Source organism: Lagenorhynchus albirostris, chromosome 7, assembly GCF_949774975.1.
Source record: "Lagenorhynchus albirostris chromosome 7, mLagAlb1.1, whole genome shotgun sequence".
NCBI classification, from domain to species: domain Eukaryota; kingdom Metazoa; phylum Chordata; class Mammalia; order Artiodactyla; family Delphinidae; genus Lagenorhynchus; species Lagenorhynchus albirostris.
In genome coordinates, this window is record NC_083101.1 from 108,202,307 (window position 1) to 108,229,791 (window position 27,485).

The following is a 27,485-nucleotide window of genomic DNA, read 5'->3' on the forward strand; positions in this document are numbered from 1 at the left end:
TTAATAAATCAACTTAATTTCAGTTTCCAAGCCCCACTGGGCTATTGTGAAACTTACCGGTCCTTCTGAGAGTCTTTCCCTGCCCCACCCAGAGTACTGCTCTGGTTCTGGGGTCACGTGAAATGATATTACAGGCTCTGGCCATCTGCGACCATCCTCCCAATGACGAGAGTGATCCCCTGAGCCTGTCGGTGTGCCTCCTTTAGCTCTGGCCGATCTTTACTATTCTTCCTCATCCTTAGGAGTCCACTGTGATCCTATCCAGGCCCCCCCTGCCCGAGGCTCTGTGAGGCCCCTCCTCTTGGGGGGTCTTCCCAGCTTTTCAGGCTCTGCCCCGAAGCATGCAGACCCCTCTGCTCTCAGGATTCACAGCCCCCTCCTCCTCTCCCTCTGCTTGGGGACCTTCTGTGTCCTCTGGAGGAGCATGTGTTCCTTTATGTTTTTTCAAGGCAATCTATCTCTGTCTTCAAATTACAACCTCTCCCCCAGCCCCTGCCCCGACCTCACTTCCTGCTTCCTTCGAAACCTAAATTCTCGGAAGGTTTGAGCCTTTGAAGAAATAAAAGAATGATTTTCAAGCCAGTTGCACTTTTCTGTCCTGCTCTAAATTGCTTGAAATGTTGGTGTGGTGGGTGGAGGACCGAAAGAAAGTAGAAGATACAGAGGGGAGAGCAGTCATACACACGCAAGCACACATGCACATCGTGTGTCAGCACATATGCCAAACATTTTACATGTATTGGCGCATTTAAACCTCATACAACCACACGAGAGAATATTATCTCCATTTTACAAGTGAGAAAACTGAGCCTTTGGGAGATTAAGTTATTTGTCCAGGTTTTAAAAAAACAGTACATAATAAAAGTAAGAATTCAACTAAAAAACCTCATCCCCAAATCCACCCAATTAATCAGTCTACTAACCTCTGCCTAATGATAAGTTTTCTAAAGATAAAATAATATGGACCTTTACATAGATCTACTGAAACAGCAAGAGGCTTCAGAAAGGTCTGCCTTTTATTTATAGTTATGTAGAGTTTAAAGACGTGATTAGCCCCATTTCCCAGAGAAATCTATGAAAATGAAGTTTAACATGGATATAATAACATCAAATATTTATTTAAAACTTAGCCTTGACTTTAGACTTTTTGAGGACAGGGTAAACGCTTCTATCTCCCCTCAAAATGCCTAACACATTCCCAATAAAGAGTAAATAATAAATAGGAATCTATATTCCCACCTATAAGTAGGTCTGGCAGCTGCTCAGTGAGGCTCATACAGGGCTCAGGGCAGAATAACTGTCCTGGGAAAGCAGATCTTTAGCTCCTAGATACTTACAGCCAGGAAACCTTGTGTTCATCTTGAGACCCGAGTGCTTTTTTTATTTTAGGGGCCCTCTCGATTGTGTTATTGATTCAGAGTATCGTAGGGTAGGCAGTCTGGTACCTACCCCAAGAAAATGCAGGGATAGAGTGGCAAAGTACAGAAAATTGTGACCACCCTTTAGAAAAGGGATTTAAATATTTGTATCAGATTTTTAAAAAAAAAAATTCCATTCCCTTTGACTCAGTAATTCTACTTCTGAAAATTTAACCCTGATGGTCTTTTGGTGGGTCAACTTCGCTAAGCGACAGTCCCAGTTATTCATGAACACTTATCTGCTATGAAGGTATTTTTTTTAGATGTGATTAAAGCAAAAACTCAGTCGACTGTGAGTAAAAGAGATTATCCTAGATATCTTGAGTAGGCCTTACTCAATCAGCTAAAAGTCCTGAAATGCGGCTGAGGCTTCTCAGAAGAAGCAATTCTGCTTGTGGACGGATGGCAGTTTCAGGCCAGCCCAGAGGGTGCCGGCCGGCTCTTCCGAACGTCCTGCCCTGAGATTCCATGCTTGCCTCGCAGGCCTCCACGAGGTGAGCCAGCTCCTTGCACTCTGTCTCTTAGCATACATCTCCTACTGCTTCTGCTTCTCTGGGTGAGCCCTGACTGACACTCGAAAAAGAAATAATCTGAAATTTGTGAAAGTTTCATGTAATGAGGTGACCACAAGAGAATTTTTAAAATAGCAAACTTAAACGTGCACTATTGTGAGTTCAACTGATGTAATTATGGCACAGTCACTGGTTAGATGTCTACACGTGAAGTTTTGGTCATAGTACAAGAAAAGCTTATGTTTAAGTTTAAAATGTAGGATAGATTACTCAGCCATCAAAAGAAACGAAATTGAGTTATTTGTAGTGAGGTGGATGGACCTAGAGTCTGTCATACAGAGTGAAGTAAGTCAGAAAGAGAAAGACAAATACCGTATGCTAACACATATATACGGAATCTAAAAAAAAAAAAAAAGAAAGAAATGGTCATGAAGAACCTAGGGGCAAGACGGGAATAAAGACGCAGACCTACTGGAGAATGGACTTGAGGATATGCGGAGGGGGAAGGGTAAGCTGGGATGAACTGAGAGAGTGGCATGGACATATATACACTACCAAGTGTAAAATAGATAGCTAGTGGGAAGCAGCCACATAGCACAGGGAGATCAGCTCAGTGCTTTGTGACCACCTAGAGGGGTGGGATAGGGAGGGTGGGAGGGAGACACAAGAGGGAAGAGATATGGGGACATATGTATATGTATAACTGATTCACTTTGTTATAAAGCAGAAAATAACACACCATTGTAAAGCAATTATACTCCAATAAAGATGTTAAAAAAAAATGTAGGATAGAAACTATAGAGAGTATGGTCCCAATTATGTAAAAGCGTATCCAAAAAAAAGCTTAGAAGGGAACTTGTATTAAAAGACATTGTCTTTGGGAGGTAGAACTATTTATTATATTTTAAACTGAGAAAAAGCAAAGTAAATTTTAATATTCAAAAAAAATCTAGCAGTTTATGCGGTGCATTCTTTCAGAATTAAGGATATTTCCAAATATACATAATTTTAAAACTACTGCTTTTAAATTCATGGGCATTTTTCCAAGAAATCTGGTGCTTTAAGATTTTATGCAATGATAATATATTCTTACATAATACATAAACTTGAATAACTTTATTGCAAATCTGGTGAGCTGCTTGATTCTAGGGCCAATGGCATAAATAAGATGAAGCCAGGAATCATTGCAAAGGACGGAATGAGCACTCTGAAGTTTCAAATACTTTGAATAACAGAGCAAAGCAAGTTTGAATAACTTGTTCTTATTCAAGTCACAAGTTGTGATACATTCTGTACAGCGCTAGTAAAGGCTTACTATACCTAGCACAACCTGTCAGAAACTATGCACATAAAAAGTACAGATAAGATAGTTATTCCGATCCTGCTTGCTGAATAGTTGCCTGAAATCAGATTTTGAGCAGGACGTCTTTCTATCAAAACGAACCATAATTTTAGCAGTTGTTATCATAGGCATATATTTTAACACATGTATCTGCTTCTATGCAAAAAAGAAAAATATGACGGATGCTTCTCACAAGCCCACGCTTCCTTCACCAACAACCCCCTTACCCCACCATCTGCGTGTGCACATGTGTCTGAACACATCTTTCCTGTCCTAAGGCACCTTTGAAAATCAACAGTTTTTGTCAGAAAAGGAGTCAGACAAAAGAGATAGATGGAATCAGGGCTATAGACCCATGAGATTTTTTTCGCAGTTAACTCTGATGTGTGCGCAGAAATGAGGTATAAAGTGAATTTTCTGTCTTCTAGGATTTGTCCAATGAGGACAAAAACTCGGTAATGTTCCTTAGTCCTAGCTGCCACATTCAGTAATTGACCACCTAATCTATTATCACTTCCTTTTTTTTCTTTTTTAACATCTTTATTGGAGTATAATTGCTTTACAATGTTGTGCTTGTTTCTGCTTTATAACGAAGTGAATCAGTTATAAATATACATATATCCCCATATCCCCTCCCTCTTGCATCTCCCCCCTACCCTCCCTATCCCACCCCTGTAGGTGGTCACAAAGCACCGAGCTGATCTCCCTGTGCTATGCAGCTGCTTCCCACTAGCTATCTATTTTACATTTGGTAGTGTATATAAGTCCATGCCACTCTCTCACTTCGTCCTATTATCACTTCTTAAACATATTTTATACACACATTTAAACAGACTTTAAGTCTAAAGCAAATACCTCTAGAGCAGCAACTATTTTTTTTACGTTATTTTGTGTTTTACGGTGTGTAAGAACCCATCGTTTCTTATACAGCATGAATGCATTTATTGTGCTAGTATCTGTATATTCAGAGGACTATTGATATTTCAATAGGTTACATTTGAAAATACATACTTTAAAGGCACAAGAATGTGGATACTAAATACAGGGTCAGTGGGTTTCCTTTTCTGCTTGCCTTGTGTCTCTAGATCTGGCGTGACTCCGGATTCTCAGATTTGAAAGAAGTCAAACTTTGGAGATTCTGAGATCATACAGCAGGCTTTAGGTTAGGGACATCCTCCAATACCTGTGTGTGCTTCCCTCCCCCAGCACTCCTGGGGGTACCAACTTCTTTGAAAAAAAACATCCTGGGGAGGCAGGCTCTTTAGCCAAAAGTCCTGAACTCTATGAGATCATAATCATAATTTCGTACAGAAATTTTGGAAGACGTCAATAGAGTTTGGCAATGTGCTGTGGGCATATGTGCTTGTTAGAGAAAACATGGAGTGACTGTGAAGAGTTGATGACAATTCTGGATCCTTTTCTTTGAAGCATCTGTTTTCATTTACATTCAGTTGTTCATCTGCTATTCATTCAGGAAGGATTTTTAGTAGCTTAGACATATATAAGCAGTTAAATAGTTGAATCTATATGGAAAGCTAATAATACAGTCAATGATGGGAAAAGGTTAACGCAGAGTTTATTATATGTGTGTGTGTGTATACAAATATATATATATATGGCAATTTCTCCTTTTATTTGTAGCCTTATCGCTTTTATTTGTACTAGAACTTGTTATGAATGATAATGTTGTTAGTTGCTGAGGCACCTAGAGTGCTTATGTTCTGAAGATGTGCAGTTCTGTGCCATGGAATAAATGTGGGTTTCTATCCTGGAGCATTAGATAAGCTGTCTCTTACGTGAGGCATTATTTTTATGTGAAGGCAAGTAAGATTACTTTATTAAGTAGAATGCAAAATTCGTTTATTTAATTTGTGGCTGCTTTGGGTCTTTGTTGCTGAGCGCGGGCTTTTCTCTAGTTGCGGCGGGCAGGGGCTACTCTTCACTGTGGGGTGTGGGCTTCTCATTGCGGTGGCTTCTCTTGTTGCGGAGCATGGGCTCTAGGCGCACGGGCTTAGTCGCTCTGTGGCATGTGGGATTTTCCCGGACCAGGGCTCGAACCCGTGTCCCCTGCATTGGCAGGCGCGTTCTTAACCACTGTGCCACCAGGGAACTCCCCAAAATTCGTTTTTAAATAAAACACTTGGACCACTTCAAGCTATACCCTTAGACTTCTAGGGCTACACTTCTCATTCACACATTCTTAAGCAGAACACCAAAGGCACAACACATGAAAGAAAATAATTGGTAAATTAGACTTCATTAAAATGAAAAACGTTTGCTCTTTAAAAAAAAAAAGAAAATATACATGACACATATGTCAGACGAAAAACTTGAATCCAGAATATAGAAAGAACTCTTACAATTTAATAACAAGAAGACAAACAACTCAGAAAATGCCAAACTGTTTCCCAAGGTGGCGTACAGAGCCCCCCTGCAGTGTATGAAAGTCAAGTTACTTACTAACTTGTGTGATCTTTGGCAAGTCACGACACATCTGTCAGACTCAGAAACAGCAGGAGAATGCAAAACTAGTCACAGTGAATCTCCTTCCAAGACGTGGAGTCTTTCCCCCCAAACTTTGAAACCTGGCAGGCTTTGTGACCTGCGTTGACCAACAGAATGCACTGGAAAGGAGGCTGAGCTAGTTCCAAGCCTGGGCCCCAGGAGGTCTTGGAGTTTCCACTCTGCAGCTTTTAGAATCTGGAGGGCATCCCATGAACAAGCCTGGGTTTCTAGGCTAGAGAAGAGCCCTGTTGTCTCAGCTAAGGCCCTTCTAGACTAGGAAGCCTCAAAGTGACTTGTGATCACAAGTTCACAGCTCTGCCAGATCACCTAGACCACCAGGTCAAGACCAAGAATCAGCCAGCGAAGCCCTGCCTAAATCACTATCCACAGAATCACATTCAGGGTTGATAGTTTCAGCCGATAATTTTGGAGGGAGTTTGTTGATCACAACAGATAAGATAGCTCAGCAGTGAAATGGGATAACACAAGTTACCTACCTAATAGGACTATTGGGAGATTTATTTATTTTTATTAATGAATTTTTTTTATTGGAGTTTAGTTGATTTACAATGTTGTGTTCATTTCTGCTGTACAGCAAAGTGCGTCAGATTCTATTCCCATACAGGTCATTACAGAGTAGTGAGCAGAGTTCCCCGTGCTATACAGTAAGTCCTTATTGGTTATCTATTCTTGGGAGATTTCATGAAATAATATATATAATCCACTCTGGCCGGTCAGAGTGAGTACTCAGATAGGTTAGCCATGATTAGAGTTACTGTTATTATCATAATCTTTAGCTTGTGGGAGAGGGGACTTTTTCAAAAGTCTGACGCTTCATGTGGCTAATATGTTATTTCATAGCCTATGAAACTTCCCACTTTGAAAAAATATTTACATCATGAGCTACAGTGTAGCCCTCCTACTACACTGGCTGAAAATTACCCTTCTTGACAAGAAAGGTGGAGGCGCTTGTCCAGACCACGGCTGTTAATACAAATATGTTGCTGGTTCAGAGAGGAAGAAACGTGATGGTTCTTCTCCCTACTAATCTATCAGCTCCTGTTCTATCAAATTACGTGAGCTTTTTGTCTTGTGTGGCGTCCCACTGGACCGATTAGGTGTAAGGGAGGGAGAGAGGAGAGCGTCCAAATACTATCAAAGAGACAGAGGTTCCAAGTGGACCACACAGAGCAACTTGAATACAATAATCTCATCGACTGTTGCTTTGACATTAGCTGGGACGCTGAGCTCCATTCCATGAATATTACCACAAATGATGATGCTCATCTGAATGTAAGATTTAGGATTTTGTTCCAACGCGTGTTGCCTTCATGTTCCCAAGCCCCCAAGTATAAAAGCTGTAAATATTTCTAAAAATATATATTCTAAAAAATATTCCTAAACCTACAGAGGCTGATCAAACACTAATCCTTTTTAATCTTCCCTTTAATTTTTTGGCATAATTTTCAAAATTTTTACAAAATCTTTCTCAGAAGTATATTAACTGTTATGCTAACAAGTGTTAATGTAGTTCCTGTCTTTCCCCGAAAGGACTATAAAACTGCAAGGCTTCTAGGATTTAAAGCATGGATAGAAATACTCAATCCAGGTGTTTCTAAATCACCTTCCACAATCTCAAACAATGCTGTACTTGAATAGCTCTGGCAAAATGTCTTAGAGCATCGTCTGTGTTACGTAACATCAAGTTATGTTACATCCAGAATAAATGCATAAAATAAAGCAAAGCCTGCTGACATATTTACTTTCAGGACACTCTATCATATGAATTTAATAATCATATTTGGAAATCCAGCTGTAAAGGTACGTGTACTAGATAAATGGCTATTGGGCATTTGACAGACCACAAGATTGAACTGTATATAATGAAAAATTCTAAACCAATGTTGGGGCAATTCATCCTTTCAAGTTAAAATCTTCAATTAATCACCTAATTTCTGTCAATATCAATATAACAATCCTTTTTATGCCTATTAATAATAAAAAAAGATTACAACATTTTTCTGAAATCTCCCTAAAAGTGATTTCTGGCTTTTAAAAGTCTTGTCTTATCTAAAGTGTTTCTATAAATATAAATGTCCTCTGTGCCCAGTGTAATCAATTTTCCACTTTCAGTAAATTCCAGAGAACTCTGCCCTCTGCAGGAAGTGTTGGCTCGACATCCTGGTGGACTGCTTGTTTCTATTAGCGACTGTGTTCTTTAGAGAGGAATGTCTCCATGTGTGCTAGACGTCAGTTCCAGGAAGGCAACAGGTCCAAGCCTAAGCATTATTTCTCTCCAATTAGGAACACACTTGTGTTTATTACCCGCAAAATACATTGCTTGAGTTGGAATTTATGGATCTGCATAACTGGAAGAATTGTTTCTTTAGGCGGAGGCACTCTCTGACGGTAGCTCTACCCTTTGAGCAAACATCTGAACAAGAACTCCAAGTGGTCGTCATTAACGCATACATCGCGGGAGATCCTTGGCAGTTCAAATGCGTCAGCACATAAAATCACTGCCACTTTGAAACCCAAGACTGCTTGGGGAGATATTTGCTGTTTTAAAAATGGTCATAAAAATGAAAGTGAATTTTATTTGATGAAAATGATGTGAAAAATTATACGTTAACTATTTGAGGAGTCAAAAAAGGGGCTGGGGGCTTCCCTGGTGGCGCCGTGGTTGAGGGTCCGCCTGCCGATGCAGGGGACACGGGTTCGTGCCCCGGTCCGGGAGGATCCCACATGCCGCGCAGCGGCTAGGCCCATGGGCCATGGCCGCTGAGCCTGCGCGTCCGGAGCGGCCACAGCGGTGAGAGGCCCGCGTATAGCAAAAAAAAAAAAAAAAAAAAAAAAGGGGCTGAATGGAACCCAAGGCCCATTACATGTGGTCTCTGGAAATGTGTTTTCAAGATGCGGTTGATGCAATTAATAGAATGAAGCGTGTTGCCGATGCTGCAGGCTCACACAATGAGCAGATGCTACCCCCATAATTTTCCCTTCTTTCCTTTGCCACTGCTTTCTCCTGCTCCACTGAAACCAGTGAGATGGTGCAGCTTAGAACATATAATCAACCCAGGAGCAGGGATCTTAGATACAGGAACTCAATTGTCTTCTCCTTGTTGCCCCAGCTTATGTGAACACTGCGCCCTTAGGCTACCAACCCTACAGAAAACTGTCCTATTTGCCCTGCCCAGCTCTTTTCCTAGTTTTCACTGTTGAGCTACCGTCTTAATTCCTACCTCCTCAGCCCATGTTTGTCCCTTTCACTATTCTGGGTACATAACACTTTACCTCTCTGTACTTCATCAGTGATGGGAGGAAAGTAGGGATGGGCTACTTTGGCAACGTTTGAATATTTCTCTAGTGATCTTGCACTAATTTTGTGGGGTTTTTTCTACTTTGTACTTTTAAAAAATTTCAAAATGAACATGTGTTACTTTGAATTTGTTAAAAAGGGAGAGTGGTATATATTCAGAATAAAACCATAAAAGATTGTATATTCTTACACAGTCATTTTAATAGGAAGTATGAAAGTTGAAACTATAATAAGTATTCTTATCTAAAAAATTTGAGTTTACATATTCTTTTTGACCTCAGGGTAAAGGATGTTATTTGTAACTCCTCCAAACTCATCTTTTAAAATTTAACAAGACAGTTCAGTAGTCTATTTTTACCATAAATCTATCTGGAGCAAGAATGTTGATAACCTCAAGGTTAACATATATTCATTAGCATTTTTTTTTTTTTTACTAAATCAGAGAGCAACATAATCCAAACAGTCTTATCCTTTTTCAGAACCTAAAAAAAAAAAGTCATGGACTACCTTTTGAACTTTTTCCCTTCAGTTTCTCATAACCGCCTTAGTTCCCATGAGTAAAGTACATTCTTAAAGCTATAAAGTGTGAGAACATTATCCTGGAAGCAAAATGTTATTGTTAAACTACCAAATATATTTTAACACTGACTACTTTATAACTTTTATAACTTTGAAGATACACCAAAAACAATTTAAAAACACATGTCTCCTTTAACTTTAGCTTTTACAAGTTAAAAATCAACTAAAACTGTACTAAGAGGGGAAGAGGTAGCGACTTTTCTGAAAATTCTTATGACCAGCTCTTGTTAAAATGTAATTTTTTTGTGTTTGAGCAAAGTGATTTCCTGTGTATTTTCCTACTCATCCTGATTCACTTTGCTAATAAAATGGGAAAGTATAGTTGCCATTACTCTTTACATCCTAACCTTAAATGCTAATGGTTCGCTGTAAATTTTTCTATATAACTTCAGATCTTAAAAGTCACTTTAATTTTTTTGTTGTTCTTAAATGATGGTTTGGACCTGGAAAGTTAAGAACAATTGATACCTTCTGTGTAGAATTTAATTAGCTTGAGTTGTATAATAGTATCTTTTACATGTGTCAAAATATTACAGTTAAAGAATGTGTATCGAATAGTTCTTCTTTGCCATGAGGAAGGAAGTAAAGAAATAAGTTTGGGGCTCCCCTGGTGGCGCAGTGGTTAAGAATCCGCCTGCCAACGCAGGGGACATGGGTTTGAGCCCTGGTCCGGGAAGATCTCACATGGTGCAGAGCAACTAAGTCCGTGCACCACAACTACTAAGCCTGAGCTCTAGAGCCTGTGTGCCACAACTACTGAGCCCTCATGCCACAACTACTGAGCCCTCATGCCACAACTACTGAAGCCCGCGCACTTACAGCTCATGCTCCACAACGGGAGAAGCCACCGCAATGAGAAGCCCACGCACCACAACCAAGAGTAGCCCCCGCTACTCATTGTTGGAGCTCGACATTATACTAAATTCATATAAACCGCGTATAAACAAGTCCATCCAACAAGTCAATGTATTTATTTATCTGAAATTCTAGGTTGGAGGTTATTAATCCTGTTGGAACCATTTGAAGATAGGGCTCTTTAAAGTGACTCCATGGGACTACTGTCAACGTCCTCTGGTGACTATCATCTATCTGACAGAAACATCCCTTCTTTTTCCTGTTTTGTTCCCCCTTCATCTCCGATGCTCTTTCTTTACCTTGAGCCTCGTTTCTCTCCTGAACCCTATGGGGTTCCCTAACCAGTACCCCTCCCTCCAGCTTTGTCCTCTTCTACTTCCCCTCTAAAACACCACCAGGGTAATCTTCATAAAACGGAATTCTGGTCCCCATGGCTTATTTCAGTGATGAAATCACATGGGAATAAATCATATAAAAATAAAACTTACAAATGGAGAGTGAGGCTGGGAGTCATGGGGGGTGAGTGCTCAGAGCCCCTGGGGTTCCTCTTAGAACTTCCATGCTTCCTACCGAAGCCCTCCAGTAAGTTCTGGAACCTCCGAAAGTTCCGTGGTGCCAAGTTTGAGGACCAGCGCCCTGGGCCAAACTTCCCTGCACAGGGGGAGAAACCAAGCTTAGAGGTTGAGCTACTTGCCCCCAAGAACCCTGGCGGTGGCCCCCTCCACCACTGCTATCAGGAAGGAAAGGATGGGGAAGTATTCTGGAGTGGCAGGGTGCTTGGATGGTGGCCTCGGTCTCGGACGACTTGCTCTCCTTCTCCAGCACGGCCACTCCAGTTGTTTGGCTCCCAGATGTGCAAATTGAGGGTTTCAGCCAGTGCTACCCCAGAGCTGACCTTGCACCCTTGGCATCCAGGTAGCCAGCTCACCTTTGCAATCTCATTGGCTCCACTGTGGACATTTTAAGCGACATCAAAGAAGAAATATGAGCACTGGAACCATTTACTTAACGTGCTCTGTTGGGGACGATCAGGGCTCACAGAGTGGGCGGTGTGGCTAAGGACAAAGTAGACAATATAGATGTGAAATGGCCATTCTCCATGACTGCCAGTTTGATCTCTCGCCGGGTGAGGTGGAAGAGGCTTTCCAGGTTGCAGGTGCATCTCCAGTTGGTATAAAGCAGCTGAACAGCTCCCTGGGGATGGAGGTCTGGCTTGACAGTCAGGCCAGAACCACCAGCACTAACTCATGCCTCTTTGAACTCATCCTGTGTTTTGTCCGCATGAACATCGAAATCATCTTCTGAGACACACAAAGGGTGTTGGCTTTGGAGCCGTTAACCCCCTCTAATATTGACAACATTTCCTCAGACAGGTCTAGACAGTTGTTCCTCAGCATACATACCTGGGCTTTGTGGGCAGACGTCCTGTGGGATGGTCGGGGGTGGAGGGGAGGCGGTGAGGCAGTCACGAGCCCCAGCTGCATCTGCTTCACACACACCGGGGCTGCCCACGCTGGCCTGAGCCCCAATGTCTGATTCTCATCCCCTTCTGGACTGGAATGGCTGCACGGCCACAGCTGTTTCCTCCTCCTTCTTGGTGAGATTTCTGGGCTCTGCCATGTCTACGGTTCCCTTTACCCATCACCCCGATGAGCCAGTAAATGCCCTTTCCTGCTTAAGCCAGTTTAAGTTAAGCCATCTTTGCAGGAGATGCAGGATGCTGGGGCTGCTCTCCAAGCACCTTCCAGCGGACGTATTCGCAGGGAGGGCTACCTTCTGCGTGAACAGCCAACCCTTCAGGAAGCCACCATCTTTCTAGCCAGTAATCCAAGTACAGTATACCAAATTTATGTTTTCTTTCATGGCTTGTGCATTTTGAGTTGACAACTATTTCCCCAAAGATCATCTCCTTTGCCAGTGTTCCCCCAGTGTTCGTATGCGTATTTTTAATGCAGACTTAGCTCGTGGGTGATGCCGGCGCTGTGGCTCACAGACCTCACTTCCATTTCTATTTCCATATTTGTGTCTTTAACCTACCTGTAAATGATCGAGTGGTGTAAAATAAGGCTCTAAGTTAATCCACCGCCCCCGCCGCCCCGTTGACAGCCAGGTATTCCTAGAACTATTTACTGACTAATCCATCCTTTTCCCACTAGTCAGCAATGCAGTATTTGTCATACTCCTTATTTTATGTAGAGTCCAGTAGGAGGCTCTCTACTGTGCTCCAATAGCCTATTTGTCTGCCCTGCACTATTGCAACTGCTTGACAATTGTAATTACTGTTATATTACTATAGTTTTAGAATAATTTCAAGTATCTTATAGGAAACCTCTTTAAAAAAATAAAGGAATGTTTAAAGCAAAAATAATGACAATGTTTTGTGGCGCTATAACATACGTAGAAGTAAAATGCTTAACAAAAAAGGCTTCAGGGGGAATGGAAATATAATGTTACGATGCTCTTATACTATACTTGAAGTGGTATAATATTACTTGAAGGTAGCCCGTGGTAGGTTAAAGATGTATACTGCAAACCTGTAGCAACCACCTGCGTTATAAATATAAGATATATTGTACTTAATAAGCCAAGAAAAGAGATAAAATAGAAATACAAAAAATACTCAATTAATGCAAAATAATGCATAAAAAGAGGTTAAAAAAAGAACTAAGGCCAAACAGGAAAAAGGAAAACAAATAAGATGGTAGATTTAAACCCAACCACGTCCATAATCAAATTAAATGTAAATGATCTAAACACTCCAGAGATTTTCAGATCGGATGAAAGAGCAAGGCTGAAGTATATATTATCTTCAGGAAACCCACTTCAAATACAGACACAGATATATTAAAAATAAAAAGATTGGGAGTAATACCATAATACTACTTCCTGAAAGAAAGCTGGAGTGGCTATATTAACGTCAGACAAAGTAGATTTCAGGAGAAATTATTTGAGATAAAGAGGGCCATTTCATAATGTTAAAGGAGTCAATTTATCATGAGGAAATAGTAGTCCAAAATGTTTATGCATCTAATAACAGATTCAAAATACATGACGGAACTCAAAAAAAAATTAGAATTTTTTGTGGCTTCCAACTACAATCATAGCTGGAAATTTCAACACCCCTCTTTCAACAACTAATAAGTTGATCAACTGGATGTTATTAAAATTTAAAACTTCTGCTCTTTAAAAGTACACAGTGAGGGAAATGAATGGGAAGTCAGAGAGTGGGAGAAAATCTTTGCAACACGTGTATTCAACAAGGGACTCTTTCAACTCAATAGGAAGACAAACAACCCAGATCACAAAATAGGGAAGAGCACTGAACAAACCTTCACCAAAGCAGATATACAGATAGCAAATAAGGACATGATGCCTAACATGCTAGAGAAACGTAAACTTAACACCACCATGAGATACCATTATACACTGTCACCTCCTATTCACTATTCACTGGTGAGGCGCAGAGTCCCACCGTAGGGTGACGGGGATGGCTGAACACAGGACAGGTGAGATCTCTGAACAGTTTATAAGTTACAGGTACTCACCACCTGTGGGAGGACAATGCTACAGGCCAAGCAGGGCCATGTGGGAGTTGCACTTGGGCACAGTGGCCAGCTGGGGGCTGTAAGAAGCATGCTTTGTAGCATTATGAGGGTGAGGTGACCCCTGGTTGCTGCAGGAAGATGTGATTGGTTTCTTTGAATAACTCTGTGGCTGGCATGGAACTAAAAGCAGCCACTCAGGGACGAGCAGGAACTGTGCCTGCCCCCCGATAAGGAGGTTCGTTTGGCTAGAGAACCTTTTCCGCGGCAGCAGAATGGGGAGGGGAGCTTGTGGTGGGGCCGTGTGAGACCCTCCCAATCTTACCAGGTGTCAAGGCAGAACATAATGTTAAGCCTTAACTTTCCACCTTTCACCCCACACACCCATTCAGAAACTGACAAAACCAAGTGTGGGCGAGCATGCAGAGCAAGTGGAACTCTCAGATGACTGCTGGGAAAATTAACAGGGCACAGCCGCTTTGGAAAACAGTGTAGCAGCAGCTCCTCGTAGAGTTAAACATAACCTGTCACATGACCCAGCCATTCCATTGCTAGGTATTTACTATTTACCCAAGAGAAGCAAAAGTGTATGTTCAGATAGACTTGCATCCTAATGTCCACAGCAGCTTTCTTCATAACATTCCCAAACCAGAAATAACCCAATGTCCATCAACTGATGAGTCATAAAGAAATTGTGGTATTTCCACATAATGAAATATGGCTCAGCAATATAAAGGGATGAACTAATACAACGTGGGTGAATCTCAAAAGGAAGATACTGTAGAGATTACATTTACATGAAATTTTAGAAATGGCAACCTTAAAATGACAGCATGTAAATCAGTGGTTGTTAAGGGGCCAGGGATGGAGGGGGGGGACTGGCTGCAGAGGGGACCATTCTAGATCTTGATTCAGGAGGTCTTCACATGAACGTATCTATTTGTAAAAACTCACTGAATTATGCATGTAAACTGGCGAATTTATTGTATGTAAATTATTCCACAGTAAGGCTGAGGGAAAAACAGGAGGAAAAAACCCTCAAGGCCTTAGGTTCCTACTGTCAGCAAACTACCTCAGGGCAGCTGCAAGCTTAATACTTGGAATTCTGCTTCCTCTTCTTTGGGTCCTTAGGAATTTCTTTTTAATTTCTTATGATAAGTATTTAGTGTATTTCCTCCAGAATATTTGATGATTTGTTGCAGGAGTTCTTAAAATTTTTTAATAGCCTGTCTGCTGTATTGCTGCAAGCAAAAATCTCATTTTCTGTAAAAATTCGCTGGCTTTTAGTGCTTTAAATGAGACCTAGGTAGTTTTATGCAAACTTTTAAAAACGTGGTAGTTCCTAAAAATTGCTCACCTTTATTAGGAGAAACTTCCTGTATTAAGGCTCAAAATTATTATTGCTTAAAGTATGGGAAATTATAAGTTACCAACTTAGAAATTAATGCTACATATTTTTTTCCACATTTAAATATATTACCAGATAGAGCAATGTGATATAACATCTAAATAAAGAGTTGATATTAATGAAATTAATTTAGGATGTCGGATTTAGAAATCAGTAAAAGTTGCCTCCAATTTCATATTATATAAATACGGGGGGGAGCGGTTAGGGGGGTCTTAAAGTGTTCATCTAACAAACCACAAAATGAATTCAGAATGTCCTATGTAGCAGGTGTTGTGCTGGGGATGGAGGACACATCAGTAAACAAAACTCACATCCGTTCTCACGTGAAACATAGCAGGGAGGAGAGACCCCATGCAGTAACTGCAAATAAGGGCTTTAATAATGTACAAATTGAAATGCAGGGGAATTACAGGGTGCTTTAACAGTATGTCATAGGGAGTCTAAAATATGCTAGGGAATTAGGGGATGTGACCAGAAGGAAGTTATGTTTGATCTGAAAGCTGTGGAATGAGAAGAAGTAAGCTAGACCTGGTGCAGAGGGCAGGAGACAGAGAGGTGGGTAAGGAGCATTTCAAGTGGATGGAACAGAATGGATAAGGTCGTGGAAAGGCCAGCACAGTATGTGAAGAGGGAAAGTAGAGGAGAACACAGTGATTCCAGAAAGTTGCAAATTTGAGAAAAGAATAATGGAATACCGAGAAGCTTTCAACTTTTAAACACTCATTAAAGTCTTCAGCTGTGGTGTTTAGTTTTCTCGTTTGAACATCAACAGACTACCACTTAACAGAATTTGAAAACACAAATGAGATCCTAGACTAGTAAGAGGACACGGTAAAGTTGATGAACTCCTAGTGGCTTGCACCTTCCTTTCCTCTCCTCTCCTCTCCTCAGGCCCGATCGATCTATTGAGACTGCTTCCTAAATATGTTTCTTAAATCTAAATCTGCATCTTGTTCCTCTCTCATTTTAACACTTCTCAAATTGGGCTGTACTTAATAAATTTTTTCTTTTTTTAAGCATTTGTAAGGGACCTCCCTGGCGTTCCAGCGGTTAGCACTCGGCACTCTCATCACTGCCAGGGGCCCAGCCTCAATCACTGGTTGGGGAACTAAGATCCAGAAAGACACGCGGCGCGGCCGAAAAAAAAAAAAATTCGTAAGACCATATATCACTGAATATAAATTTACGTGCAAAATACAGATCACTAATAATCACTTTCCATGATTTCAAAAAGGTGACTCTGTGACATAATACTGAAAAGTTTCTATGTATGCAGAAGGAGATTGCCCATTACACTTTGAGCAACATAATTAAGGTAAAAAACTAGGAATTTCTCAGCATACATGCAGGTATTTCAGACAGAAGATACTGGTATGTCCCACACATGCTTAGTGAGGAACCACAGCTGATGAAACACCAAACATTAATTTGTATAAAGTTTACACCTAATTTTAGAGAAAGGATGTTTTAACTCATAGTTATATATAGTTATATGTTATAGTTATATGTAATTCAACTGAGTTTTAAAAAATCATTTCAATGAATGCATTCTAAAGCCATCCATTCAAACGGGAAAATGTCCAAGATATTGAACACGGACTATAAAACGTCGTGTTTAGATGAAAGCAACTCAAAATAATCTGAATTTAAGGCTCAGACCAAATATTGATTATGATAATGAAGCAAGAGCTTTGTAAATTAGAGTTCCTCAAATGAAAGGTCGCTACAAATTACTTTGGGTTCTCAGTGCAATGCAGAATTTGACTCAGTAGGTCAGGAGAGAGGCTGAAGATTTTGTATTTCTAATAAGATTGTAGATCCAGGACTAATTGGGCAAAGTATTAAACTAAACATTAGCGTGGTATCATCCCCCATCCCCCAATGCAGATACCAAATCGGACAGTCCTTAAATTGGACTTATTGAGCTTCTGATGTAAGACAGCCTTCAAGGGAAAAAATACATTCTCCCAAACCCCATTATGTCCCTCCATCTCTTCTGCCATCATAAATGGAGTCCCGCTTCCCACGTTTCTTAGATTACTGCAGTAGTCCCCTAAATGGTTGCTCTCCCTCTAGGCCTGCCACCTCTCATTCATTCTCCATACCGAAGCGTTAAATCAAATCCTTCAAAAACCCAACTCTGGTTGATATTCTGCTGGGGCCTGGGTAAACTGATCTTCAGCCACTGTACCGCCGCCTCCCACACCTACACACACTCTGCATGTCAGCCCTAGTGGACTTCGTCCCAGCGGCCTTCCTCTCCGGCCTTTGATTTTTTTTCATGCTAGGCCTTCTGCTTTACCCCTTCTTCCCTGGCTACCCGCCCCCATCACTCATCCTTCAGGACTCAGGTTAACGCCGTTTCCTCTACCCCAGATTCCTCAGATGCATGACAGTTCCCTTTTAGAACTTACTAGACACTGTTACTGCTTTTCTGTCTCTCCTGCTCAGCTGTTAGTTGAGGAGAACAGGAATCATGCTTATACCTGTACTCTGCTTATGGCCAGGGCCTGGAACACTAACTGGCACCTAGTAAACACTTGAAGCGTCATTGTAAATGTATTCATCAGCATACATATAAGGTATGATAACCCTTGTCTAGAACGTATACTGATTGTATCTTTCCTCTGTCAACACATTCCTTCCATAGAAAGGATGTAGCAGGACTGACCAGACCACAGCTTCAACCTGATAAAATCTTACTTATCAGGAAACTTGATTATAATTTATAATTTCATTATAATTTGATATTAATTTGGTCACCAGATAAATATTAACTACCACTTACTTTGAACAAATGCTAGGCACTAAGGGAAATAAACATTGGAAGAAAGATTGAAAACCAAAACCCTCAAAAACAGAAGTAATTGATATTAACTTCATATAAACAAGTAAGAGCTATGTAATTGGTGTAAAAATAAGAAATATAAACAAGGTACTATAAAGCAGCAAAGAGAGAATATAATTTGGCTTCTGTAATTGTGAAAAGTCTTTCCAAGGAAGGTACAGTGTCTTAGAGGATAAGCAGAAATTTTCCAGATGGAAGGGGAAGTCACTCTCAGCAAAAGAAAGTGTGCAAAAGCACGATTTAAGAGAGGCCAATTCACAGAGACAATGAAGACACGTCTTTGAGGATTTCAACACCAAACGAACTGAAGGGCTCTGCCCCATGATTTAATAAGTCGATTACACTCCAAGTACACAGCAATTTAAGTGAACCGAAGGATTATATCTACAAATTAGGACTTACTAGGTGCCAGTTAGTGTTCCAAAATATTCAGCCTTCCTATCACTCTAATACCCACCTTTCAACCTTCCTGGGTAACTAAAATTATGATTCTCTCCTTTTTCTTAACACCCATCTATAACGTATAATTCAAATAACATACATTCGGGATACTTATTGAATAAGTGCTCTGGTTCTTAATTTCAAAATGCTGAGTTGAATACTTTGCATTAAAAATGTTTTTAATCGAATAATTTCTATTAGTGATTTAGTGGACTTCAGAGAAAAATAAGACATACATTCTATACAGTACCCATTCCTACATGTATTAGAAATAAATAAAAACCGTGATAAAATGAGTATGGATGTTAAAAAATCCCCTCCCACCCCAATAAATCTGCACGTTCTCAGTGTCGCTACCGCTTTCTTCACTCCTTGAATGAGTAGTATAAACAACCTGACGTTTTCACTAGGGGAACCTTGGGATTATTAAAAAGTGAAAATTAAATCTATAATGTTATAGGAGCTCGAAAAGTGCTGTAGCTTGTAAAATTGACAAGGTTCTTTTTCTCTTTAATGCTTCTCCAAGTGCCTGTCAATGATGTAAAGCTGTGAGGAATGAGTAGCATGAAATGCAGCTCCAAAGGCTTGAAGTTCCATTTTTTAGGGAATGTATTACATGTTAAAACATTACATTACTAAGCGTTAAAGTAAAACAAACAAATATAGAACTACTTTTTCCAACTTAATAGTCCTTGGCTTTGCCTAGAATTTTCATACGGTTGACTTTACTTCTTCTTACTTCACCTTATGCATTCTTAGTGTTTCTATTTGACCTCTGTGCAGCTGTATTCACAGCGCACAGTACAAACAGGGCCACACTGGCTGCTGATGCCTTTGTGGTCAGTATAATACATTACCTTTCATCCCACTTCCGGGAGAATTAAGGGGATGGAGTTAGCGAAAATTCCAGTTAACTACGGGTTTAATTATGTAGCTCCAAATCTCTCCAGGACCCCCCTCCCTTACCTTCTCAAGACCTTCAAGTTAATCAAAAGGGGCTGGTCTGTGGTTACCAACTACTAATTACCTAAGAGGGAAATTTCTTTTCTACTATTTCTAAGAGAATTAGAATAACAAATAATTGTTCTCTCTTCAATAACTTCAGTGAAGTCAAATTTGCTTTCTTTTTCCCCAAAGATTACGTTGTCAAAGTAGTACAGTGAGATTCTTTGTAAGTATAAATGTCTGGTGGCGTTATGTGTTGATTTCATTAGTTCCTGTTTAAGTTGTTAGATAAAAGTATAAAAAAAATTTGGATTCCAAATTTCCACTAGATAATATAAGACATCTTTTACTGTATTTTCAATAGAAACTTATACTTGGCACACTTAATGTATATCAGGAAATTTAAAATGCTTAAAATCATCTAATTGGTATATATGTACACTAACATAAAGGAAAAAGGAGAGGGAGGGGAAAAAGAGACCGTGAGAAAAGAAGACGATTTTTTCTTCTCTCTTGCACAAAAAAGAAAATTTCAAAAACACTTCTTTTTAAAATTGGAATTGAGTTTTTCAAAAGGGAAAATATGATCCTATGTTTTACAGGCAATCACATATCTTAATAAAAGGTAAACTACTGGCATGTAAACCACAAGGTGGTGCTACAATTCCATGCTGATGCTGAATTTTTAGAAGTTTAATGGACAAAGTAGTTTCTTTTATAATCTCGATTCATAATTTTTTACAATTGAAAAAACTAAGCTAATTGGATTCATTAATTCTAGAAATATTTACTGAAACTACTAAAGTCAAAGTTGTATGCTAACTTCAAAAGTTCATAATTTTAAAGTATGATGACTACACATGTACCTGTAGTAGAATATTAAAAATGCCTTCTTAAAAGTTATCTCTACTTAGAATTTTAACTTACTGTTAATGTTCCATAGGTGACAAATATCAAATTACATTTATATAAGCATAGGAATAAATAAGAGAATTTATCTAGTATTTTAAAATGAATTTCATTTTTCTTTTAATTTAACTTCCTCTAAGACTTTTTCTCTCTCTAGAAAGATATATAACTTCCCATCATTTAAAAAAACAAGAAACAAAAAAACTCTCACTGTGTATCTTGTAATACAGGAATGGCCACCATCTGGGTCTGAGCTGCTGCTCTTAAAATGTGTTACAGAGTAGAGCACTAAAATACCCGGCACATTTTCACCATTGTCCAACCTGCTTTCAAATACAAAAGGAGAACCATGCCCTAACTTCCTCAACGTTAACTGAAAGTGTGTTGCTGCCTTTTGACTGAGCGTGAAATAGCTGTATTTTTGTTGTATTTCAATCTCAATGAGCATATTTAACTTTTTCATTGCAAGATATTCGTCAGTACAGACGGCAAGATGGTATGTATGAGAGCCTCCTGGAGACAATATGCAAGTCCCAGGTGGAGTGTTTCCAACAGGATGTAAACCATGGTCCTCAAGCCTGTACTTGAAAAAACTACTTAGCACGCTGCCAACAAATGTCAACACAAAAATACAGTGCTGGAATGACTTCACGCTGTAAAAGAAATGTACTGGCACCTACGTTTTCCTAAGAATAGTAAAACTGTAAAGCGGTATAAGCACAGCACAAAAATATTTAAGTATTTATTCGACATTGAATGAAAAAGCTAATATACCAAATGGAATTCAAATTCTAATAAAAATATTATAGTATATTAAAACTGTATAGAGAACTCTATGTACAGGAGCCAAAGTCCTAGAGAGGTTCATGCAGAAAATTCTATAATTAGTGATTTGGACATTTCAGTAACTCTGCAGTTTCTTCAAACCTGGAATATAATACATAAATAATATATTAAGTAAATAACAAATTCATAGTGAGGCATAGGAACTAGTTGCTGCAGTTATGCTTTTGAGCCTTAAATAAATTTCAGTGATTATTTATAGGTAGTTACTGTTAATAAGTACACTATGGCCAGAAGGGGAGGAAAAACAACTGGAGTCAATTATGTGTCTTTAATTCTTGAAGCATAAGTTATTTCGGCGCATCTCAATTTCCAAAAAAAAAAAAAATATATAGCCTTTTAAAGTAGTAGGCTGCATGATAATCTTACACAATTTCATTTCATATTTTCTTTCAACTGTTCTTTAAAAAAATCATGTAATTTCATATTTGTACTAGATAAAAGTATCACATTTAGTACTACCATACCAACAATTTTCTGAAAAGGACTAGCAATACTTTCACAATACTTAAAATGTCTCCGAACCATCCATCTACATACACAATTTAATATTTTGATAAAGTAGTTATCAAAAATAGATAACTTCTTGATTATCAACCAAAAACATCACTGCACTCTTTAATCTCCAATTAATTCCATTAGCAATGTTTTACATCACTTGTTGGAAACAAAAACAGTGACTTATCTCACAAACACATAACTGGAGGTGGATTTATTATCCACTGGAGTCTTGAAGGAAATTCCACACCTGATTGAGAGACCTTCAAGGTTTGAAACACACACGCACATTCTTTATATATCGTAATCCAACACAATTCCCTATAGAGAAATGAATTTCTGTTGCCCCTTTCTGTTACTTACATTTTTTTCACCCTTTCCATTTTCTGGATTGTTGTTTCCTTTAATTTAAAAAGCAACAAATTTAGGCCATTTCTCAAAGTAAACCATAATCAAAGATGGACCGTGAACATATAGAACACAGTCTAAAACATTGCATTAAGTACCATTTATTTATCACAAAGAATTTTTATGAGATTAAGATTTACAGTTTCACTGTTTTTCTTGCCCATGGCTTCTGCAACTAAATCTAATGCTTGCTTGTTCTCCTGACCTTACAGAGGAAATCACCTAAGTAGGTGCCAGTTCTTCTTACCTCAGAAATCTCTTTCAAACCACAGTAATTAATAGTTGAGGTTCTGGGAGTTGAATCGGATGATACCATACGATAACCAGAGGACAAAGGAATATTTGCTTGCCTTTCCTCTTTGCTTTTTCTATCTGTGGAGAAATTAATTTTTAGGTTACCTTTTCCTTTCATAGTAGAGTCAAATATCTAAAATTTTATATATAGAGGGAAGAAACATAAGCCTCTCAATATAAAGTGCCTACTGGTATAGGTCTAGATGAGTTTTTAATATTCTTTTAGGATAATGACCTGCATATGGAGATCTGGATATTAAAAACTGGTCAATAAAGATCACAAAAAGTAACATTATCTTTATCATGATAGCAATCAATTGAATATGCAGGTTAATGTATTTTTAAATAAGCTACTGATCCGTGTATATTCTTTTCTTAAAATGGTGGCAACTATTACTAAAACTGACTATATGTACTTCCTAAAAATCAGGAAACATTCCACCCTAAGTTGATATGTATGGAAAAAAATTGCTTAAAATTCAGGTTCACAGATTTATTAAAGAACTGAACAACTTTCCATCTCCAGTATCCTGATATTATTCAACAAAATGATGGCAAGGCTTTCCTACCATCGAATTGGATATGGAACATCAGAGATAAAACAAGTTCCTGTCCAACCAATCTCATAAGCCCTATGTTTTTAGTCATGGTACACTTGGCTGCAAAAACAAGGCGAAAAAAAAAAATCAGGTACCCATTTAAACTGGTTTACATAGTTTAACTGTAAGCCTACACAGACAGCCTCAATCAGGGAACAAAGTGTTAGCACGTGAGGACTCTGGTCTCTCATGGAGCCACAGTCTCTCCTGTCTCCTTCTCTTGCCTGTTTGCTCCATTCCTCTACTTACTAATGGGCATGAACTTCACCAAAAGCATTCCCAACTTAACATGATCCTCAGATCAGACTGGTGAACTGTCACTCTCAACATCAAAAGGAATTCAAACCCTCAGCTTCCAGGTAGCATGGAGAGGTAAGGTGTAATGTGTCAGGCTTCATAAATTTGACTCAACTGATCAGGGTCAGATGATACATTTTTTTGAGACTAGGTATTCAACTCATTCATAATCTATAATCCATTTCAGATAGTGGTCTATCTGCTCATCACTCTTAAGTCCTAGCATAGGACTAATGTGTTAAAAGTATGTTCTGTAACCTGTTATTTAAAAAGTACTAAGCCCAAACAGGTGAAATCGAACTTGGAAAAGGCAATGTTTTGCAAATAGCAGACTTCAGTATTCTTTCAATGCATGAAAACTTGATTTCTACCATATACAGATAGATACTGGTGACAGAAGCACAGACGTTATGTTAGACAGACCGTAAGATAAAGTTCTTGCTCTCAAGGATCTTAGAGTTGAGCTTTGAAATTTGTTGAGCAATGAATGAAGGATAAATGGAAAAAAGTCAACTTCTACCAAATCTGAAATTTGTAGTCTATAATAAATCTACTGCCAGAAGCAGCATCTCAAATAATTTTATTTAATAATCTAATTATTGAACTTGTTTTCTGTGCAATGAAACTGGCACATGCACTGAGTATGTAGTGTTGAAGAGAAAACGTCAAAGCTAGTTTGCCTCTTTTCCAACATGTCCCATCATTCAACAGCTGTGTGGCCTTTGGCAGTTATTTAATCTCTCTTCCTCATCTGTAAAATATGGGTTATAATAGCACTTATCTTGCTTTGAGAATTAAATGCTTTACTATCGCAGCTGGAACAGTGCAGGCCTGTAGTTACCACTACAACGTGTTGTTGTTAAATTGTTATACACATAGTAGCTGAAAGATTTAATGAGGTTAAACACCCACAGATTTAAAAAGTTAGCTTCATTATGAATTCTCAACTGGACAAAATATCTCTTCTGCAAATATGATTTAATTACAAACACGACAACATTTAGACCTTTGTCTTTTCAAAAAGTGTAAGAATAAAAAAAATTAAAGCTTTAACTGAAAAGCAGCTCAGAAATCTTATCCCTGCTGCTCCGTCACAATGACAATGTCAGTAGCCTAGTGAGGTTAAGTGACACGGAGAAGATTTGTCCTAATTTTAGGTCCTTCTCATTTTATCACCATCAGTGAACTGTTGAAATGCAAGAGGTCTGTAACACTTTACAGGTTACTGACAAATGTGTTTTTTTTCTCTTACATATATTATTTACATATGCAAAAGCTACTACTTAAGTTTAAATTAGAAACTTTGGAGGTCCATTTATTATTCTAAAGCACTTTGCAATCAAAAGAGTAAAACATCTCTAAAAGTTTGCAATTTTGTACACTGGAATTTATTCAACTACTACATGTAAGACATGTAAGTTGGCTTTTCTAGCAATCCTTGACTTATAGTCTGTAAGTTTGATATTTTCTTTGTTCTTAGGAGCTTTGCAATTTCTAAAAAAATAAGGTTTGAGGATAATTAAAATGACCAAATACTATAAAAACATTTTTGTGAAAACTCCTTACCATATCACCAATTCCAGTACGCCAAGAACTTACCCGGATTGAGATTATCCATGTCGCTACTAGAAGCACAGTCTTCACTCATCTCATTAAACTCTATATATTCATCATTCTGGAATGATATGGTTTAGTATTTAGAATAAAATAAAAAGATATGTTCTCATTTTTATGCTCTTACTGCTAAGCATAAAATATATAGATGACAGAATAAATACTTACTTTTGATTATTTTATTTACAAGCAAAACATAAAATCCCTACATACAAAAAATGATCTCTTAAATGTGGAAGGAGAGAGAAAACTTGAATCTACTAACTTTCTAGGAAGGAAAGACAGGCTAGGACCAGAAAGGACATAACTGTCTCTAAAAGCTCAGCTTACAAGTTTGTCAGATTATCTTATTTGATGAAGAGAAAAGCAATAGTCACAACAACCATCACCAAACAGGGTGTTCCTAAACAGGCCTTCATCCCAACTGAACACTTCCCATTACCTAAGTATTCTCTTATTTAACATTCCAAATAAGAGACTAATAATGAACAAAGGAATTACTTTATTGTATCTTGAGATATTCTATAGATGTAAAGGAAGAAAATACCTTTTTAGATAAAAGCATTTCTGTTTCAAGAAGAGTGACACGACTTAGAAGATCAGCCCAGGTTTTTTCATTCACCATCACTTTCCCTTTCATTTTTTCTTCCAAAGATTCTAATCTACTTTCTATGCAAGTCAGTTTCTTCAGCTTTTCTTGGCATTCAGCAAGCATAGTCTGTAGTGCAATAATCTCAGGATTGACTTCTGTATCCTAAAATGATTAGAAAGATTAAAAATATTACACAGATTAAAATTCCTGTAATTCAGTGTATTCCCATTTCCACGTGTTGTTTCAATAGTTACAGCAGGCAGGAGAGCATGAGAGTTAAGAGCGCTACTTCTGGAGCAGGCACCTTGGACACTTAAACTAGCTCATGCGAGATGCCTGATGCCTCAATTTCCTTATCTAAAAAGAAAAAGATGACAAGAGTGCCAACTTCATTTGGGTCTTGTAAGATTAAATGGATTAATTTGTATAAAGCTCTTAGAACAGTATCAGTTTGTACAATAAAACTATAAGTGACTAGCTTCTTATAACTAGATCTAGCAGAAAGCTAAGAGGAAATGACCGAGAAATGAGATTGTTCCGTTTGCTATAAACGGGAAGTAAGCCTAATGGTCATCTGGTAGTTTTTTTGTTTTTTGTTTTTTTTTTTTTTTTTTGCAGTACGCGGGCCTCTCACTGTCGTGGCCTCTCCCGTTGCGGAGCACAGGCTCCGGACATGCAGGCTCAGCAGCCATGGCTCACGGGCCTAGCCGCTCCACGGCATGTGGGATCCTCCCAGACCGGGGCACGAACCCGTGTCCCCTGCATCGGCAGGCAGACTCTCAACCACTGCGCCACCAGGGAAGCCCCATCTGGTAGTTTTTAAATGCCAACTGTGTACCAAGATGTACAGAAGTCACAAGACATAGAAGACGGGCAGAAAAAGAAGTTTTAACAGAAGCAGTAGAGACGAGACACTATAATGGGGTCTGTGGCAATAAAGTAATAGCAACGATATTCCGAGAGAAAGAGAGCAAAAGACAGCAAGGGCCCCAAAAGGAAACTGAAAAGGTGGTAATGCACCATTTTTTTCCATTCATCAATATGGGGAAGAAGTGATAAAGAACCTTCACTAAACAAAGTAGTATATCTCTATCTCTCACGAGATTGTCAATTCCTTGAAGTCAAGTCCTATGTCTTATTCATCTTTGCATTACCCATGACATCTCTCCTAGTACCCTAAATATAAGCAGCAAATAATATCTTTTGAATTATATTCAGTAAGACTTATTGATTCTTAAGTAATGGTAACAAAGGTAACATGTCATGATCAATAATTTAAAAGGCTAGAAACATTCCAAAGATTAGATGCGGAAATAATCATGTATATCAAAGCAAGAAATATCAGCATCTGTTAAAGAAGTCCCAGATTCTTACTTGCTGCTCACACTGAATTTCAGGAACCTGTAATTCAGGAATCTTTATTTCAGCAGCCTTTAAGTCACAAATATCAAATGCTTCATTAACATCTGTTACTGTATCTTCAGGAATGTTAGGACCATCTTCATTGTACAGGTGCCGGATCACCAGAGCTTTCTTCTGCACAGAGAAAAACATGTCAGAGATGCTTCCCTGTTCTCCACAATTATTTTAAACATACACATAGTAATTTTTCAAAAGAAACATCCTATCTTCCATTTAAGATTTACAGAAGTTTAAATTACCACATATGCATATACCAAATATTACAAACTTATTATTTTAGGTGTGATGATACAAT

The 27,485-nt window shown here is 38.7% G+C and overlaps 1 protein-coding gene across 11 annotated transcripts in view; it reads right to left on the reverse strand.

Moving 5' to 3' along the window:
• The window catches only part of CEP44 (centrosomal protein 44), a 130,733-nt gene that overhangs the window by 89,240 nt on the left and 14,008 nt on the right, over positions 1-27,485 (reverse strand). For 8 of the 11 annotated variants that reach the window (XM_060155804.1, XM_060155807.1, XM_060155802.1 and 5 more), the window contains 5 exons: positions 27,143-27,304; positions 25,724-25,930; positions 25,162-25,237; positions 22,620-22,744; positions 22,328-22,365 (listed from right to left, as the gene is read on the reverse strand). In XM_060155804.1, coding sequence (XP_060011787.1) covers positions 22,328-22,365; positions 22,620-22,744; positions 25,162-25,237; positions 25,724-25,930; positions 27,143-27,304 — 608 coding nt within the window. Of the gene's footprint in view, positions 1-21,352; positions 21,551-22,327; positions 22,366-22,619; positions 22,745-25,161; positions 25,238-25,723; positions 25,931-27,142; positions 27,305-27,485 lie in introns of those variants that run through there. The other 3 variants (XM_060155805.1, XM_060155803.1, XM_060155810.1) reach the window with 3 other exon arrangements.